The sequence below is a fragment of the Bubalus kerabau genome, chromosome X (genome assembly GCF_029407905.1).
Source record: "Bubalus kerabau isolate K-KA32 ecotype Philippines breed swamp buffalo chromosome X, PCC_UOA_SB_1v2, whole genome shotgun sequence".
NCBI classification, from domain to species: domain Eukaryota; kingdom Metazoa; phylum Chordata; class Mammalia; order Artiodactyla; family Bovidae; genus Bubalus; species Bubalus kerabau.
In genome coordinates this window covers 6,728,245-6,748,397 of record NC_073647.1, presented here as the reverse complement: position 1 = coordinate 6,748,397, position 20,153 = coordinate 6,728,245, and the positions used below count along the sequence as shown (strand labels likewise).

Here is a 20,153-nt window from a genome sequence, read left to right as displayed (position 1 = left end):
GTTAATTTTTCTTTCTAGGGGATATCCCCATTCACTGGGCATGGCACTGATTGGTTAGAAATAATGGAGTTCTACACAGATCTGAACAGTCTTCCTGGTAGAGAAGGTTCTGAGTCAGCTTCATGCTAAATGTACCATGTAGTTGAGCAGAAACTAACAAATATTTGATGATGATGATGATGATGACGCTAGCTAATGTTTATTGGCAACCTGCTGTGGGCCAGGTCCTAGTAGAAAGTAGGGAAAGGTAGAAGGAAGGGGAAAGGGGGGAAGTAGGTGACATAGGCTACAAAGATAGAAAAGACATAACTGCTCTTGGGGATGCACTGTCCAGGGATCAGACACATAAGCAAAAGTCCTTACAGTCAAATGAGAGGAGATTTTTGCTTTGCATAAAATATGAAGCACAGAAAGTGTGGAGAAATAGCCCTGCCTAGAGAAATCGAAAAAAGCTTTATAAAAGGAGGGCTTCATTGAATTGTAGTATTCCCTGGTGGCTCAGAGGGTAAAGCAGACATCTACCTGCAATGCAGGAGACCTGGGTTCAATCCCTGGGTCAGGAAGATCCCCTGGAGAAGGAAATGGCAACCCACTCCAGTACTCTTGCCTGGAAAATCCCATGGACAGAGAAGCCTGGTAGACTACAGTCCATGGGATTGCAAAGAGTCGGACACGACTGAGCGACTTCACTTTCATTGAATTAGGTCTTGAAACATGAGTGGGAAGTTTTCAGATGAGTTAGATGTGAGGATGTAGTGAGGCAGTATTGCAGACAGGCTTACAGTGTTAAGTGAAAGCATGAAAGCTCAAGCCAGCAAAACCAGAGCAGTGGGACAGAAGAGACTGAAATGGTAGGTTGAAGCCAGAACTTTGTATCCCTTGCTGAAGTATGAATTCATTCTCTCAGTAGTAGAAAACCATTGCCGGTTTTTTAGTAGGATGTGAGATACAAATGATTTGGGTTTTAAAAGATACTCTAGTTGCAGTGTGAGATAGCTACATAGAGGAGATTAGAGGCAAGATCGTTTTGAGTCTACTGGGATAGTCCAGATAAAAATGATAAAGGCCTGAACTAAGGCTGTGACAATGAGGGTGAACCAGAGGCCACAGATTTAAGATATTTCAGAGTCAGAGTATGTCAGGATTTGGTGACTCAACAGATGTGTGGACCTAGAGAAAAGGAGATGACAACGATGGTGATGATTTAATTTTTGTGTGCAGGTCTGGTATGCTCTCATAGTGCTGAGGCCTACTTCTATCTCAGAGCTCATTATCCTCCATCATATTTGTCTGTCTTTTCTACTGGGTGATAAACTTCTTGAGGTCAGGAATTATGTATCTTAGTTCCAGGCAGTGTACTCAATAAACATTAGACTGGATTAAACTAGCCTTATCTGAAATAAACAGAACAATTCTATGCTTTCTGGAATGGAGCACTGGATGATTATTATTGGTTATAGGATTATTATACCTATAACCAAAATGTGGAAGACAGACAAGTAGCAAGTTTGAAAAGACAGGAAAAGATAGCGTACCTGGGTACAATATACGCTTCATTTTAAACTAGTTATAAAGTGAGGTACCTGTAAAAGATATCCAGTAAGAGGTTAATAATATGTATTAGCATTGAGACCAGCACGTAGTAGAGAGGTAGAGATGAGGGGAAGGGGGAGATAAGATACTGTATTATTCTGATTGCTTTAGAATCAGCAAAAGTGTCTTTTAGAAGAAGAATTACTAATTAATTTTTTTCTTGAATGTTAAACCATACAGAAAGATAGAGAAACCATTAGGACATCATATCCTTCAAATGATGGAGGTAAGAAAAGGAACAATATTTATAATTGCTCTGATATCTTTTGGTTAAATAATTCATTGTGTCATATAGTCTTCCAAGTTATGCTTTTTTTCTCTGATTATACAATCCATGATTAATTTGATAAAGGAAGACAGAAGAATTATTCATGGTTGTAAATATAAGCATCACATTTTTAAGTGATTGCTGGGAGAATAGGCCTTCTGGAATCGACAAGGTGTGAGGAAGTTAGAGTTTCTGCTGTGACTGCCTCTGTAAGTTCCTGACAATGCGGCCATTAGAGAGTCCCAGTGAAGAGATGTCTCCCCAGGAAGGTCTCTTTTACCATCTTTTCTCCCCAGACATAAAAATCCATCCTGTTTCCCATCTCCCAGGGCTGGACTAGAGATTAGCTAAGTCTCTGTTCGTCTCCATAAAAGATTCCCACGCGTAACCTCCACACTTACCAAGAGCGCTGGGACATCTTCACCTGGGCGGCCCATGAGTACCTCAGATCCAACATGCGCAAAACCATATTCATCCCCAAACCAGCGCTCTGTTCCTCCTAACTTTATTCAGGCACAAAACCTGAGTCATTTTTGACTCTTTGCTATTTGCTCCAGTCCAGTCTGCCTCCTTAAATTCTCTCATAACTCCCTTCCTTTCCATTCATGCTTCCTGTGCCATTAAGCACTGTAATAATTAGTCTCCAATTTCTTTTTCTTGTTGATCTGTCCTACATTTTGCTGTGAATGTAACCTTCCTGAAATACAGGTTTGAACATATAATGCCTCTACCCAAAAGTCCTCTGTGGTTCCCCTTTGCTTACTGAATGAAGTGCAGAACAGTTTGCTCTAGGGCAGGGGAGTGGTGAGAAGTTTAGCTGGCGAAGTAACTTAGAGCCAGGGAGTTCAGGCTTGTCCCTAATGGCAGCAGTGGCCCCTGGAAGCTGGTAAGCAGGGGACTTCACAAAAGGGGATCTTATACTCGGAGATACTGCCTTAATGTCCATAAATACATACATTCTCGATTATGGTAATCTTAGACTTTATGGCAGCCCAGCAAGGAGAACTATATGATTTTTTCATATTTAAAGTTACCTCTTCTTTTCCCTAGAAATTACTACACTTCAGAGTCCAGGTGTTTCTGCGAAAACACCAAGTATCTGTAGATACTGTCTACAGGATACTTCAAAACAACAGGCAAGTAACTTTTCTTTTGTCCCACATACACACAGAAACAATGAAGTATAAAATGAGGATCAAGACTGACATAACACAATTTCATTCATTAAATGACAATTCAGAACAGTCTTATTCCCTGAAATTAGGCATCTTATAGTAAGATTTTATTTAAAAAAATTGAAATGCGAATCCACAGTAATAATCCTGTTACTTCAGACTTCCAATGCTTATGGCTATCTGTTGTGTTAGTGTTGCCATACTCTAAGTGTAGGGAGTATCAATAACAACTAGTAAGCTAACAGAAGAAAAATCTCAGGTGAGCCTGAGATTTTAAATGTGTTAAATAGACCCAAAATTTGAATACTTGTCTCAATTCTTAATAGAAATTACCAGAAACAATGTGAGTGTTCTCACTTAGCTCTTAGGTATGTAGGCTTCTTAAAAGATGAGCTTCAAGTCCATTCACACAGGAAGCAACATACTGGACTTTCGTGAATCATTTCTCTTCTCATGCTGATGGGTTGTACAGAAACAGCCATACAGCCTCACCCTCTCGCCTTTGTGGTCAGTGATCACTCAGTCGATGGTGGGAAATTGACAACAAACATTTAGGGTACAGCCTCTGGTCACAGCATCTGTCATCTCTGTGGGTCACCAATTGGTCATTCACTTTCAGACTCAAACCCACATCCTTGGCTCCATTAGCACTGTATTAAATGACTCACCTGTTCTAAAAAGTTAACACATTTTCCTATATCCTATGTTGAATGCATAATCTGTATTCTCAGTATCTGAAGAAAGAATCTTAACTACCTTAAGACAATATATGAGTTGCACATCAGGAGTTAATAACTTTTTTCACTTGCCTCACTATGCATGTATGCTAAGTCGCTTCAGTCGTGTCCGACTCTATGCGACCCTATGGACAGCAGCCCACCAGGCTCCTCTGTATACAGGATTCTCTAGGCAAGAATACTGGAGTGGGTTGCCATTTCCTTCTCCATGCCTCACTATACAGTCAGAAAAAAAAGTATTTTCTGAGTGTAGTATAGATGGGAAACTTAATACTATCAATACATATGTTATCCAAAAAATAAGCAATAAACAAATTTAGACCATCTGTTTTTTAAGGCTTTAAAATACACTGGACAATATGAGTAAGTCAAATTGTCACAAATACCTAATTCGGTTTGAGAAATAGTACGACCACTTTTATCCAACAAAATCCAATACTATTTTCCAGCTTACTTCACCCATCCCATCAGTGTCATGAAATGTACTTCTGGTGGCTTGTGTTCAGTTCTCAGGCCTAGGAAAAAGCAAAGTCTACTCTGCTGGATTTCTCTTCCTGTATGATTACCTAAGCAGGTGGAGCTCCTGGCCAACTGAGAGAGCCCCATCGCACATATGCAGAAAAACTGCTCTCTGCCTTCCAGCTCCCTCACAGCATTCCCCCTGTGCTTAACTTTCTTTAAAACCCACACATATTGTTTTTAGCTATTCAACTGATTACCTTCCATGCTGGTCAGTGCACTCTTCAGTTAATTAATTTTAGCATACTAGGAACTCTGTAAGCCTTTGAATTATGTAAGAAATGGAAACCAAATAAAACATAAATATTTATGATAAATAGATTTCTAAAATCATTTTATTAAATTTCTGTGAGACATAGGTGATGCTCAAATTCTTTGAAAACTCCTTTAAGGATTTTTTTTGTTTTCATTTTTCTTGTGGCATGTATAGGTGACACGTGCTGATTTGAATGGGGAAAAGGCCAAGAAATCAAGCTTAAACTATGAGCCAGGTAAACATTATCAACAGCTGTTAAGGAAATCATGCAATGCATTAATACATTCAACTAACATTTACTAAGCTTTTGCTACACGCCATGCACTATACTAATTATTGAACAAAGTAGAGAAGCCATGGTTCCTACCCTGGATTTTACAGTGTGGTATAAAACAGTCATGCCAGTAATCACAACATAATATAATAAGTGCAATAAAGGAGGCAAATACAAAGTCCACTGGAAGCATAGGGGAGACAAGGAAGCTTCTACAGAAGATGCCACACGAGCTCAGACATGAAGGACGAGATGTTGATGTATGGCAAAACCAATACAATATTGTAAAGTAATTAGCCTCCAATTAAAATAAATTTATAAGAAAAAAAAAAAGAGAAAGAATTTTCTAAGCAGACTAATGGAAAGAGAACTTCCAGGAGAAAGGAATACATTTACCAAGATATATACATTAGAGCCTAGTGGGTTTGTGGAAATGCAGATTTTTTTTCAGAATTGTTTTAGGTAAAAGTTCAAGTCAGAGAATTACAGAAGATGAAGCTTGACTGGTAGATATCGGTTGATCATTAAGATTCTGGTAAGCTGTGCCAGGAGATCTACCTTTTATCCTATTATCAAAGTACAACTATTGAAGAATATTGACAGGAACCTAATATGGTCAGAATTTGCCTTTTCTACCCACAGAGATAGAAAAGGAACTTCTGGTTACCAAAGGGGAAAGTGGGCTTGGGGGGATGAGTAAATTAGGAGTTTGGGATTAACAGGTACACACTACTATATATGAAGTAGATATACAACAAGGACCTACTGCATAGCATGGGGAACTATATTCAATATCTTGTAATAACCTATAATGGAAAAGAATCTGAAAAGGGATGTGTATGTGTATATATATATATATATATATATATATTATATATAAAATATATAATATATATAGAACTGAATTATTTTGTTGTACACCTGAGACTAACACAACATTGTAAATTAATTATACTTCAAAAAATGACCCAAAAAAGAAAGAAAGAATTTGCCTTTTCTAAAAAAGGAAAGCAGAATTAGAGGTGAGGAGACTTGAGACAATGAGACAATAAAAATAATAGCATATTGAGCACTCACTATGTGCAGGTTCTACGCTAAACCGTATTCTCTCATTTAACCCTCTGAACAACAAAACTGTTTTACCTACCATTTTACACATGAATAAACTAAGTCTCAGAGTTGTAAATTATCATGCCCAAGATTTCACATAACATGTGGCAAAGCCAAGGTTTTAAAAGCCAGGTCTATCTTACTCAACCAATCCTAACCACAATACCACACTGCCCCTTATTACAATTAAGAGGCTATTATAATAGTCAAAGCTAGAAATGAGTCCTGAACAAAGTCAGTGGCAGTAAAGATGAAGAGCTGGGCACAGATTTGACTCAGACTAAGAAAGGCAAATGGATGAGATCTGGCTACTGATTGAATGTGGGAGAAGAATGAATTGAAGACCCATATTTCTAGTACAGGCAACTTAATGGATTGTGGTGCCATTCAATAGATAGGCAATACAGAAAGACGAACAAGTTTGGAAGACAAATATTTAGTTCAGCTTTGAATATATTGAGTTTGAGGTGCCTGAGGGCATCCAAATGGGACATCTAAGTGGAGCAGTCAAGGAGGCAGTTATAGGTATTGGTCTGGGATGCATGGGAGAAGAAATGAAAGGAACGCCTTATGTCAAAACCTATGGGAAATAATGAAAGCCGTTCCCATAGGTTTGATATACCTGTTCTTTTTAAGGTAGGTTATACTTTCTCCTCTTTATTCCATCTTTGATCTAAGAGTTATCCTTAAGTATGTTTCTTAATTATCAAGAAATTCATATTTTCAGTCACATTTTTAAAGTTAGATTCAGAGAATGTAGCCTGTAAATATTCAACACATTGAAGTTGTTGACATTTTCTTTGTGGCCAAATATGTGATTGATATTTTGAAAGTATTCCATAGATATACAAAAAATATATATTCTCTATTTAAAGGCTGTAAGGCTCTAAATGAATTTTAAATTCTACTTATTGATTATATTATTCAACTGTTATATGTCTTTTCTAATTTTTTGGTCTACTATTTGCTGAATAACAAATCACCCTAAAACCTGGCAGCTTAAAAAAACATTATCTCACAGTTTCTGTGGTTAGGAATACAGAAACAACTTAGCTGGATGGTTCTGATTCAGGGGCTCTCATGAGGTTACAGTCAAGATGTCATCCAGGGCTGCTTCAGTCATCTAAAGTCTTGATTGGGACTGAAGAAGTCACTTCCAAGGTGGCTTACTCACATGGCTGTTGGCGGGAGGTCTCAGTTCCTCACCATGTGGGCATCTGCATACATCTCTGAATATCCTCATGATATGGCATCTGGCTTCTCCCAGAGTGGGTGGTCCAAGAGAGAGGGGCAGAAGCCACACTATATTTTATAGCCTAGTCTCAGCACACTCTCACTTCCACTCATCACTTCCACTCTATTCATTGGAAGCAAGTCTCTAAGTACAACCCGCACTCAAGGGGGAAAAGAATTAGCCTCCACCACTTGGAGAGAGTATTATCAGAGAATTTGTAGACGTATTTTAAAAACACCACAACAGTATTATCTTCACACTTATTTTTTCAGGTATGTGCACTATTAATTCCAGCTCCTTCCTTTCAAAACTGTACACACTCAAACATACACTCACACACAAAGACACTTAAGAAAGTACACAGAATTGAAGTTAACTTTGATGCAGATCATTGGAATTCATTGATTATTCAAAATACATGTTATATTTATTGGGAGAACAATAGCTATTCACCCTGACTATGAACTGACTTTTAATTGGTAACATTACTTTTTATTATTCAAAGTATTCTGTTTGTCTAAGACTGTTTAGTCATGTATATGCATGACTGATGGCCTTCCTCAATGGCTCAGAGGTAAAGAATCAGCCTGCAATGCAGGGGACACAGGTTCAGTCCTTGAATTGGGAAGACCCCCTGGAGAAGGGCATGGCAACCCACTCCAGTATTCTTGCCTGGAGAATCCCATGGACAGAGGAGCCTGGTGGGCTACAGTCCATAGGGTTGCACAGAGTTGGACATGACTGAAGCGACTTAGCACGCACACACGTGCATAACTGACATACACCATCCCAGTATTCCTATGGACATATTCTACATGAAGACTTGCTTTAGTATCATTATCCAGAAATAGTTACTAAAATCCACTTGCGAACTTTGCTAGACGGCATACAAAGCATGTTAGTATTTAAGTGGGAAGAGATTAATGACAGGAAGACTAATGAATGAACATTGAGCCAACACGTATATTAAAGAATTAATTGAACAAGTAAATGTTCTTGAGTGCTTACTATATGCCAGGCACTGTAAACTAGTACAATACAGCATAGTAAGTCCTATAACAGAGGGATGTATAGGGCGCTTCAGGAGCTTGACAGAGAACACCTGTCTATCTGGGCAGATATAAAGGAAGGCTCTCTGAAGGAGGTGACACAAGCTGAATGAGTCCTAAAGGATGGAAAGTTTTAAAAAGGGACCTGAGTTACAAGGGAAATAGTGAAGGCAGAGGAACTGTGTGTTGTTCAGTACTTCTGGAGCAGAGAATATATGTAGAATGGTGACCACAGATGAGGCTGATGAGGTAGGCAGTCACCCCAAATCTTAAGGTACTTGATGCCTGTCTGGTAGTCCCTGGAGGATTTAAAAAGAGTGTTGACAGCAGGAAATGAAAGACCTATTAAGGGACTTCCCTGGAGGTCCAGTGGGTAAGACTCCGAGCTCCTAATGCAGGAGGTCCAGGTTCAATCCCTGATCAAGGAAGGAGATCCCACATGCTGTAACATAGTAAAAAAGTAAAAAAAAAAAAAAAAAAAAAAAAAACATGTAAAAAAGTCCCATATGCCACAATGAAGATGGAAGATCCTGAGGCTGCAACTAAGACCCAGCACAGCCAAATAAATAAATAAAAGTTTGTTTTTTTTTTTTTTTTAAAAAGACCTATTCAGTTCAGTTCAGTTCAGTCGCTCAGTCGTGTTCAACTCTTTGCGACCCCATGAATTGCAGCACGCCAGGCCTCCCTGTCCACCACCAACTCCCGGAGTTCACTCAGACTCACGTCCATCGAGTCAGTGATGCCATCCAGCCATCTCATCCTCTGTCGTCCCCTTCTCCTCCTGCCCCCAATCCCTCCCAGCATCAGAGTCTTTTCCAATGAGTCAACTCTTCACATGAGGTGGCCAAAGTACTGGAATTTCAGCTTTAGCATCATTCCTTCCAAAGAAATCCCAGGGCTGATCTCCTTCAGGATGGTCTGGTTGGATCTCCTTGCAGTCCAAGGGACTCTCAAGAGTCTTCTCCAACACCACAGTTCAAAACCATCAATTCTTTGGCACTCAGCTTTCTTCACAGTCCAACTGTCACATCCATACATGACCACTGGAAAAACCACAGCCTTAATTACAATTTTATAAGTAGCCTGTGAAGGATACCAACAAATAGTGATTTTCTTTTTCTCTCTAAAAATTCATCTGCAGCTCCCGGAGTCTCCTTCATTCACGACTCACCCATTAGGTAAGTATCTAAGAAAGCTAATAAAGGAATGTGTTATTTTAAATTAATATTTAAATAATTACACAAGAGTGCTGCTTGAATCCTCTACTCTTGTAGTTTTACTTGTCTGTAGTAAAAGTCTCACCTTTTGCAACCTCTCAGGACTAAGCTAAAATTGTAAAGTAGGCAAAGTTAATCATTCATGCTCTTCCAGTTCCTCTTCTGATCTCACTTTAGTCCTGGGCTCTCCTCATAGGCAATACTTTGACTCCCCTTTCACGTAGCATTACTCCTTCTAGGATCTAGATCTGTTCTTTTCCCCCGTCCCCACTCAAAAATGCATTACTTGTACCATTTGAGGTTATTGGTTTTCAAATGATGATAAATTAGTTTACCGTATAGTATTAATGACGTAATCTGTTACTCCCTAAGGATATTTGCATTTTCATCCAAAGTAAGTCAATCTCTCATGATCTAAAATAAAGGCCAGTGGAGAAGTTTTCTTTTGGCCTGGGGCCTTTCAGCTCTCAAACATTGATGGCCACCCATTCTGCTGATGTCCTGTTCCCCTCAAACTTGAATAATAATTCATGCATATAAAATACCTCCTGATGGAACGTACATACCTATCATCTTTTATAAACCCTCAACAAACCAAATTAGGTTCAGGATAATTTTTATAAATCCCAAACTTTGATGAATTGGTTAGGTAAAGGGAAGTAGTGTATGATGGTAAATGGTGTTGATGTTCAGACCAGGCTTCTTAGAAAAGGATTTTGAGGTAGGAGTAATTGCAGTCAGTTTCATTTACAGAGGGCTCATGGGGTACAAGGATGCTGAAGGAAAGAAACTGACTAGCTCAGTATCAAGGTAGTTTCAAGAAATAAAGGTGAGAGAATGTGTGCATTATAGAGTGTTAATTCCTGCCTGCCTCTTCTTCCTGTCCCCACTATCATCCTAGACTACAGAACTACAGAATCACTTCAGTCTTTTCAACAGCAAATGTTCTGGATAGCCCTTTATTATAAAAATCAGCTAAGATGAAGAGCTATGCACATGACCCAGAGCTGCTATCTCATTCCTCACAAATACACAAGTTAAGACACCTTTATCTGAGCCTAGGACAATTCCAAGCCAGAACACAATGGAGAAGGCAATGGCACCCCACTCCAGTACTCTTGCCTGGCAAATCCCATGGACAGAGGAGCCTGGTAGGCTGCAGTCCATGGGGTCTCGAAGAGTCGGACATGACTGAGCGACTTCACTTTCACTTTTCACTTTCATGCATTGGAGAAGGAAATGGCAACCCACTCCAGTATTCTTGCCTGGAGAATCCCAGGGATGGGGGAGCCTGGTGGGCTGCCGTCTGTGGGGTCGCACAGAGTCGGACACGACTGAGGCAACTTAGCAGCAGCAGCAGCAGGACAATTCCAAGCCAGAACACAAGAAAACACAGCTAGAATACCATCTGGTATGGCTCTGCCCATTGCACCCATGCCACACCTCTTTACCTTACAGGAAAGAACACAGGTTCAAGGCCTCTGGCTTAGTCCTCTTGATCTGTTGCAGCTCCTTGCTCCCTGAGACTCAAGTGTGGGTGCATTATGTCTATTCCATCACATACCTCATCTCTCTTCTCTTCCTCCACCTCCTTAGTTCTCTGTTTTTTCTAATGCTAACATAAAGACATACACAGTAAACTTCAGTTCAGTTCAGTTCAGTCGCTCAGTCGTGTCTGACTCTTTGCGACCCCATGAATTGCAGCACGCCAGGCCTCCCTGTCCACCACCAACTCCCGGAGTCCACCCAACCCATGTCCATCGAGTCGTTGATGCCATCTAACCATCTCAGCCTCTGTCATCCCCTTCTCCTCCTGCCCTCAATCTTTCCCAACATCAGGGGCTTTTCAAATGAGTCAGCTCCTCGCATCAGGTGGCCAAAGTACTGGAGTTTCAGCTTCAACATCAGTCCTTCCAATGAACACCCAGGACTGATCTCCTTTAGGACGGACTGGTTGGATCTCCTTGCAGCCCAAGGGACTCTCAAGAGTCTTCTCCAACGCCACAGTTCAAAAGCATCAATTCTTCGGCACTCAGCTTTCTTTATAGTCCAACTCTCACATCCATACATGACCACTGGAAAAACCATAGCCTTGACTAGACGGGCCTTTTTTGGCAAAGTAATATCTCTGCTTTTGAATATGCTGTCTAGGTTGGTCATTACTTTCCCTCCAAGGAGCAAGTGTCTTTTAATTTCATGGCTGCAGCCACCATCTGCAGTCATTTTGGAGCCCCCAAAAATAAAGTCTGCCATTGTTTCCACTGTTTTCCCCATCTATTTGCCATGAAGTGATGGGACTGGATGCCATGATCTTAGTTTTCTGAATGTTGAGGTTTAACCCAATTTTTTCACTCTCCTCTTTCACTTTCATCAAGAGGCTCTTTAGTTCTTCTTCACTTTCTGCCATAAGGGTGGTGTCGTCTGCATATCTGAGGTTATTGATATTTCTCCCGGCAATCTTGATTCCATCTTGTGCTTCATCCAGCCCAGCATTTTGCATGATGTACTCTGAATATAAGTTAAATAAGCAGGGTGACAATATACAGCCTTGATATATTCCTCTTCCTATTTGGAACCAGTCTGCTGTTCCATGTCCAGGTCTAACTGTTGCTTCCTGACCTGCATACAGGTTTCTCAAGAGGCAGTCAGGTGAGCTTAATAAAATAGAATTAGGAACCAAAAAAATCAGGACAAGAGGATGCCAATGTGATAAGATAGTGATGGGGGGTAAACAGTAGTAATAATTCAACAGATTTGGTGATAGAATGGACCACACGTATGTATGATCAGGAGGTATCAGGCATCATCCCAAGCTAGGGGCCTGAGGTACCAATAGAGGCTCACCAATTACAATTAGATTAAAACTTAGATATTCAGAAGGATTAGGCAGACGGACTAAAATGTAGTCTTGTTACATTAATCTTCAAGGGGTGGTTGGCCAGTTATTTTCTGGACTAAAGTAAGGTTGTATGGCGGAAAAGGTTAGGAACAGAAAGGTTATGTTTATAGTTTTATAACATGGAAAATTAAACTGTGAAAAACTGGGCCTTATGTTTGGGGCTTCTAAACTAAGTGTCATTAATATCACTGCCCTCTTTAAGAAGTAGAGTTGGCAGTACAAACGAACCTAAACCTTTGACACTTTAGTAGTATCAACCTATCAGGGAAAAACACTGAAGACTAGAGAAAAGTAGATGTAATATCATGGCACTCCTAGAATTGTGGTGGAACTTTCCCACATAACAGTGAGTTTATTTGCATGTTTCTGCTCAATTGACTCCAATGAGAAACTGATAATTCGCGGCAAACTGCAGATTTGTATCCAATATTACAACTAGTTGCTAGTGGTCTTATATAAGGTTTTTTAAATCTATATGGTTAGTTTTGTTCTTAGGTCTTTGCTGTTTCCTTTTATCTTAAAGTATGCCTTTGGGACAGAAAGTCTGGAGACAGGTAGAAACATACATAGGACTCCACTTGCTGCCTATGGTATGAGGTTAGGGAGAGCAGGAAGAAAAGAATCTGGGTGCGTTAGATTGCAGAGGATCTACAAAGAGGAAATTGTGCTGGAGATGGCCTGAGAAACTGGGTCTCAGAAAAATTAGTGAAGCCAAAGGATAGGAACTATGTCACTGATGGTGAGCATTCATGTTCTAGGTTCCATATTGCAAAAAGGTATTAATCCTAGGATGGGCTATTGCTGCCTAACCCTAGCTGAGACCTTTTCCTACTAGTGTTAAAGTTGTCATTTCACAGTCTGACTGTATGTCTCAATATTGGATTGTTAGGCCTTGGTAGAAAAAAGTAAATTTGATAACATAAGGGCAGGCCAAGTAAAAATGAAAATAGAGCACCATGTTTCCTTTAAGAGGGTCAAGAGGTTATGGCAAGGGGTCCATGGAGGCAGTAAAATATGAAAGTAAATCAGACTTAGGCTTTGTTTTTTTTTTAACTTTGTGTTATCCTATAATCTACATGATTTTGTTGTTCTCTTGCTACAATTTAATAAAATATAATTTTGGTTCCATGTAGTAGATCAGAATAAATAATCCTGATTAGAGCATAGAAGAGAATATTGTGATACCTAGAAAGGGGCTCCATCTAATTTGGCTTTGCATGTCATCCGAAACCCATTATTTTAATGTCCTTGTCAGTAATCATACATAGATCTTCTACTGCAGGGTGAGGAGAGGAGATTAGGAATTTTGAGGGGGTGAGTAGAAAGTGAATTATCAGAAAGCTCTGATCAAGCAGGTCAAGTGGAAAGAACTAGCCCATCCCTTGTCTTTCCAACCCCATGCTCTTCTCAACTCACTACAGAACAAACATGGCTAAGGTGGGTCAAGAGTGGCAACATCAAGTGTTAGTTTATACAGCACCTATTATTCTACTGTTTATGCCGCAATTATTCTGCGTAATAATTCTTCTGGGTAATAGAGCATGTCCTATGCCCAGGGGCCAATATCTAAATAAGAGGATAAATGGGGAGATTAGATAAAAAAATAAAGCTTATTCTTCTTTGTGAATTGCTGGGGAGAAAACAAAACTCCCAAGCACAAAACAGGTAATCTGATTCAATGATTAGGAATTTGGAGGAAAGTTACATAAATGATTAACCATGAGTAATAAAATCAATCTCTTTTTACTTTTTCAGACAAGACTACCATCCAAATCGCTGTCAAGAGAAAGTATGTATGATGAAATTCACTATAGAGCAATTAAGGATATTTTCTGATATGTTATTAGAGAAAAATCTGTGAATCAGACTACCAGCAAAATCATCTATTGATTTTAGTCCGTTTTCCTCTTTGCCTTTTTCTCTTCCTTGACTTTCACTCTCTGTTAATCTTGAATTTTGCCAAGGTCCGAAATTATTGTTCAAAGAGTTATTGCTATGCGGGGTACAAAGTTACTGTTACCGCCATTTTGCCCCGGGTCCTCAGGAGGGTAGATTGGGGGAGCTTTGGGAGGTTTAATCATCACAAAGAAAACATCCAATACCACACACTCACTCCATAATGGGAAGGCATTACAGGAAATGCCTTTGCAGACCCTTGCAGATCTGGCTGAAGGGCTGAGCACCCTGCCCCTCAGGTAAGTGAACCAAGATGCCTAGATCTATCTTGTAATTCTCCTGGGAGTAAGAAGAATCTTAGGATGGCTACTCCATCAGAAGAAGGGGGTCTCAAGAGAGCTGCAACTTGGACCAGGTGAAGAGCATAAGGTAAGTCTGATAAGCCCCAACTTTGGGGCTAGAAGAAACATGAACTAGAAAGGGGTTCAGGGGAGTAGCACATTCACATACTTTTTCACACGTACGTGAGAGTTTCATAGACCGTCCAACAAACACAAAGGCTGAGACATACTGGCACCAGGAAGATATTTCTTGGTTTACTAGTATAGTGAAAATGAGCTAAAAATCAGATTCTACTTATCACATTTCACTTCATTAAAAACTTGACAAATGTCCCAATTTTATATGTCAAAGTTGGACATGCTTCTCAGCTACCCTAAGAGTAATAATGTAGATCTACTTACTGTACATTATCTCTGGTAACAAGAAAATAATATGTATTGAAATGCTTAGCTCATATGTATTGGAACAGATTTCAATCAATTTAGACCAAGAAGGTGAGTAGCTTATTTATTAATGTTTAAATGTGATTCTTAGAAGTGTCTGATTTAGGTCATGTTTATGTAAAACAAGTGTTTTTCAACCGTATGCTGTCATTTCAAATTATTAATATGTTCTTCAAACTCAGTAGCCATTTTCTGGTCTGCACGGTAGGTGAAAAAAAGTGCTTTACAAGAACTAGATAGTAGTAATGTTTGCATAACACTGTGAATGTGCTTAATGCTGCTCAACTGTACAATTTAAAACGGTCAATTTTATGTTATGTGCATTTTATCACAATAAAACATACATTAAGAGATTTGGGAAGGATTCTAATAACACGACTTTTCCTGGAGGTGTCCTCCAAACCTTCTCTAACTGGTCAGGAGAGAATATGCTACATTCAGCAAGGTGTTAACTTTTCTCTGAATGTTGGCCTAACCTTGAACAATCTGAGGCTAACTTCAGAGATAATTGTGAATTAACAACCACATGATAGGGAATCCGGTGCCCAAATGCCAGGATATCAAACAATGCACAGCTAAAATGCCAGGCATCCAGCCTTTGCTGCCACTGGCTTGTAGCCACAGCGTTGAGAAACAGTTCCTGTGGAAGGTACACATGCTTGGTCTGGCTGTCTTGAGGATAGTAACAACTTTAAAAAGAATGCTATTTTATTATAGGCAAAAGGATTTTTATGACCCCCAAATATATCTGCAATAAGTAAACGTACACAAACAGTTATAGAGTCTGGCAGGTGCACTTGTCATCTGCCCCTGGTCCCCTGTCTAAGCTGTAACAATAAACACAATTAAACATGAGGAAATGGCTGTTCAAGTCCAGGCCCTGGGTTTCTACTTCAGCACTTACTGAAAGAGACCCCAGCTTCCCTCAAGTGCTCCACCTTCTGGCTGTTTGAGCCAAGTTCGGGCTCAGCCTTTTTTCCTTCTGAAATTAATGTATTTGTTTCTTGAGCTGACCTCTGCCTCCCAATCTAAGACAGTTTGCACTGATAATCTTTTATTGGACCTAAGCCTGTTCATTTCCCTTAAATCATCAGTGCTAATTGTTGCCCATTGATTAAACTTAAACAAGTAGCTGTGGTGATTTGCATATGCAAATCAACACAGTCAATTGACCGAGAAAGGCAGCAACAGACCAGCCAGGGAGCCCACAGGCTGACCTCTCCACAGTGAGGCTTTATTTTTCACCCTCATCTCCTAGCTAAACAGATGCCTAAAAGGAGACTCTGTCCACAAAGGCACATACATGTTTGAACTGCAGATTTGTTTCATGAAATAGTTTGTTAGAGGCAATCTGGTTTTTTTAGGTATCGCTTGGATCATAACATAGTCTTACCTCTTGCTAGAGAATTTGTTTTCTATGAGCTTGGCTATCTTTTCTAACCAAGAAGCCATTTACCCTCAGTAATAAACTATTATATAGTTCCAAGGGATTTTTTTGTTTTTTTTTTTTTTTCTGCTTTATTTTTCAATGGGTGTACTACTTTATTAACATTTAAATTTCACCAACAGTGAGCTCAAGTATATGCTAGGCATACGTTCAGATTTTTGAAATAAAGATAAAATGGACAGACAGCTTTAAGGGTGCTACACTGCACAATAAATATTCAACAATTAGGCAATCTAGGGGATGATACAAGTATACATTTAGGAGCACAAGTATAGCGTCCAAGAGATTTTGAATCAAAGGAAATCTCATTCAAAAAATAGATCACAGCCATAGAGAATAAACCAACTTGAAATTAATCTGGTGTTCTAAATAGATTTCCTATGTTCTCCTTATACACCATGGCTGGATTCTAACTATGCATTGTTTGATATAAGGAATTAAAAGTTAGTTGCTGTCCCTAAAACGAGTAATTTATCCATGATTTCCCTTCTATCCCCACTCACCTCCCTTCCAGGTAACTTCTGAAGAACTGAACAGTAGAATTCAAAATGTCATGACCTGGGTCGTGGCTGCAGTGACCAGTGTATTATACCCAGCCATCACAAAATATGAAGAAAGATTGCAAAATATTACATGCCCAATGCCTGATAACTCCACCCTCTCTTCTGATAGTGCGAGTTGCTGCAGCTCATGCTGTGAGACATTTCTGTATGAAACAAGTAAGATGGTTCAGGCGGAGCCCTGTACAGAGGCAGCTGACAGGTCAATAGAGCAGCCAGTGGCCCCATCAAAATCATCTCTTGCCCGTAAAGAAAGAACAGATGTAGAAACAACATATCACAGGAAAGAACACTTGGAAGACAAACCTAAAGCCCCCAAACCTGAATATAATGAGATATCTGAATCCGCCAACCTTAAAACCTGTAAATCCGATAGTCACCTTGTTGTACGGATTGAAACAGGCACTAGGAAATGTAAAGATGAAACAGATAGCCTAGAATGCCCACTGTCTTCAGATGAAAAAGCAAAAGCTATCAATGAGATGCAGGAGTTAAATAATGTTTATGTTAACTTTAAACATCATCTAAAAGAGGAAGCTGAGTTGATTTTAAGAAACGTTTTTCAGGAAATGGTGTCTGAACTAACCCAGACCATCCCCACCCTTTCCTCTGTTACGACCGAACCTTTGCCTGCCCAAACTGACACTGACAAAGGAGACTTGCTCTCCAATGTTGATATTTCCTCAGCAGCTGCTGAAATTATGGAAAATGTGCTTGGGAAGTTACAGTCTGCAGTTAAGAAAACATGTACTGAGGAATTTTCACCAGGAAATGTATCAGTTCACTTTAAATCAGATTAAGTCAGTGGAGAACATTTTATTTCTCCAAAAGAAAAAACTTCAGAAGTTTCACTGCCTTATGCTTTGGAGAACATGAATGATGTTGCAGAGGACATGGTTCGTGTGATTTTAGAAAAGCTGACGGTCCTTGCATCTGCTAAGCAAAGTGAATTGGCTCATCTTAAAATCACTACTGACCCAGCTTATCAGCAACACAGAGAAGACCCAACGTATACGTTCCTTCAAAGAGCCAGCAAACGGAAATCCAGTGCTAAGACCGATGCTCCCAGTTTGATTGCAAAGAAGAAATACAAAATTTAGTCTCAACTATTTGTTCCAAGTCCTCTCTGGTTGGTTATATAAAGGAAGCAGTCAGCACTATACTAGGTTATATACAAGTTGGACTTCATAATGAAAGGCTAGTTGCAACTGAAGAAACAGTGATCATCCTACAGCTACTTGATGCTCTCTTGGCTCAGCTGCATCAGAAACCAGTGAAAACAGATGTCCGAAAGAGCAGACACTCCAGAATAAGCAGTCCCTCTGGCACTGAAGAAAGGAACAGACTCACCAGGACTGGAGTAGCTAGTGCTCCTAGGTATGGGAGCCTGTTTCCACCTGTTAATGTTCCTGGTGTGGCCCTTTATTCTGAAGACAAAAATGAAGAAAGAGACAGAATTGTAGAAAATGTATTGATTTCATCTGTCAAAGACGAAAAAGCAAAATTACAAGAACAGGTTCCTGACTACTGGTTAACTGGAGAAAACAATGATTTTAAACGCAGAAGAAATATGAACTTACCTACAAAGCCTGCTTATGGACGCAAAGGAGCATTTCACGATCAGGGATTAAATACTGACTTTCCAGCTTTTAATAAGGACCCTTTAAAGGACAAGCCAAGTTGGAATAAAGACATTTTGCTTTTCAGTCAAGATGAAACATATCAAATACAAAAAGCCTCAGAAGATATATGATTAGGAGTATTTTAGCAAAGATGCTCAAAGATCTATCTTCTGGGCCATCTGATCGCTCAGATTATGAAGATGGTAGAGAGGCTTCACTTCTTACCTCAAGAGAACCACAGGATCCATCACATCAAGAATGGATGGACCAGATGTCCTCTGTGTCAGAAATCCATACGGTATCTCAAGATACTGTAGATGCTATATTAAAAATACTTCACGTAACTTCTTGTCATATTATCGAACATTCTTCATCAGTACATCAAACTCCTCTAGATAATGCTGATGTACCAAACAAAGAGTTATTACAAATATGGTTTGACAGTAAAAGGAAGATGAAAATTTTATCTGCACTTAGCGTGGACCCTACAAAACTTTCCTGGGTAGAATCTGGAACAAGTGGCTCAACATCAGAATCTGTAGATAACCTTAATGATAAAACCATTAGCACAATTTTTAAGAAGTTGAACTCATTTATTTGTCCAAAATTACAAACCTGCTTCAAACCAGAAAGCCATGCTGCCCATTCAAAGCCTGCTCCTGACAAGAAATCTTCATTTCGATCTCACCTTAGTACTTTCACAACTAAAGTGGTAAAAATTGTTTTGGGTGCTATCCAGAAAGAACTACGACACAATAAGAAAAATCTAAATGTTAGGAAGAATAGCCCTCCCAAGAACTTTAGAGATACAGGATTTTTTGCTGACGCCGAAAATGAATTAGACTCTGTTGTCACAAAGCTAAATAATGACATTATGACAAGTTCATTAGCTACTTGCATTTGTGAGGTGTTAAGTGGAAACACAGATAAAAGTAATATTTTACTCCCTTCAGATAAGCTAAGGTCTAAAATCTCACATGGGACTGATGGCATTGATCAACAAAAACTTTTGCCTTCTCATTGCCCTCGCATGCAGAAGGAAGTTCACCAATGTACTAGATTTCAAGTGTTAGGTAGAATTGGAGATGCCTTGTATGGTATGTTATGCAAGCTCACTGGAGACCACCCACATGCTCCCCTATCTGATGAGCAAAATACAGAGGGGATCAATAAGAATTTGAGAACAACCAGTACACTGCAGTCCAGTATTAAGCTCATTTCTCGTACAATTCTAGAAGGTATTGTTTGAAAACTATGTGGTGTTGAGACAGATGGCATTTTCAAAAATTCAGAATTTAAAGCTATCTCAGAGCGTATTGACACTGACAGCCTGTCATTTGCTTTGCTTCTTGAGGAAATGAGCAGATGCTATGACATAATCTCAAGCATAGCATCCAATGTGACCTGGCCAGGTAGCCAAGAGATAACTAACAAGGGGAAAACTACAGGTAGCCAAGAGATAACTAACAAGGGGAAAACTACTGCCCCCAAAATAGGAACCAGAAAAGAAAA

At 39.5% G+C, this 20,153-nt stretch overlaps 1 protein-coding gene across 6 annotated transcripts in view; it reads left to right on the top strand.

Annotated features, from left to right (window-relative positions):
• Positions 1-20,153, top strand: part of LOC129638918 (fibrous sheath-interacting protein 2-like) — a 73,884-nt gene that overhangs the window by 36,408 nt on the left and 17,323 nt on the right. For 3 of the 6 annotated variants that reach the window (XR_008708091.1, XM_055563663.1, XM_055563659.1), the window contains exons 11-15: positions 1,774-1,819; positions 2,912-2,997; positions 4,723-4,783; positions 9,357-9,393; positions 14,087-14,120. Coding sequence is in view for 5 of the 6 variants with exons in the window: in XM_055563663.1 (XP_055419638.1) it covers positions 1,774-1,819; positions 2,912-2,997; positions 4,723-4,783; positions 9,357-9,393; positions 14,087-14,120 (264 nt within the window). In the remaining variant the exon portion in view is untranslated. Of the gene's footprint in view, positions 1-1,773; positions 1,820-2,911; positions 2,998-4,722; positions 4,784-9,356; positions 9,394-14,086; positions 14,121-16,973; positions 18,462-20,153 lie in introns of those variants that run through there. The other 3 variants (XM_055563658.1, XM_055563660.1, XM_055563661.1) reach the window with 2 other exon arrangements.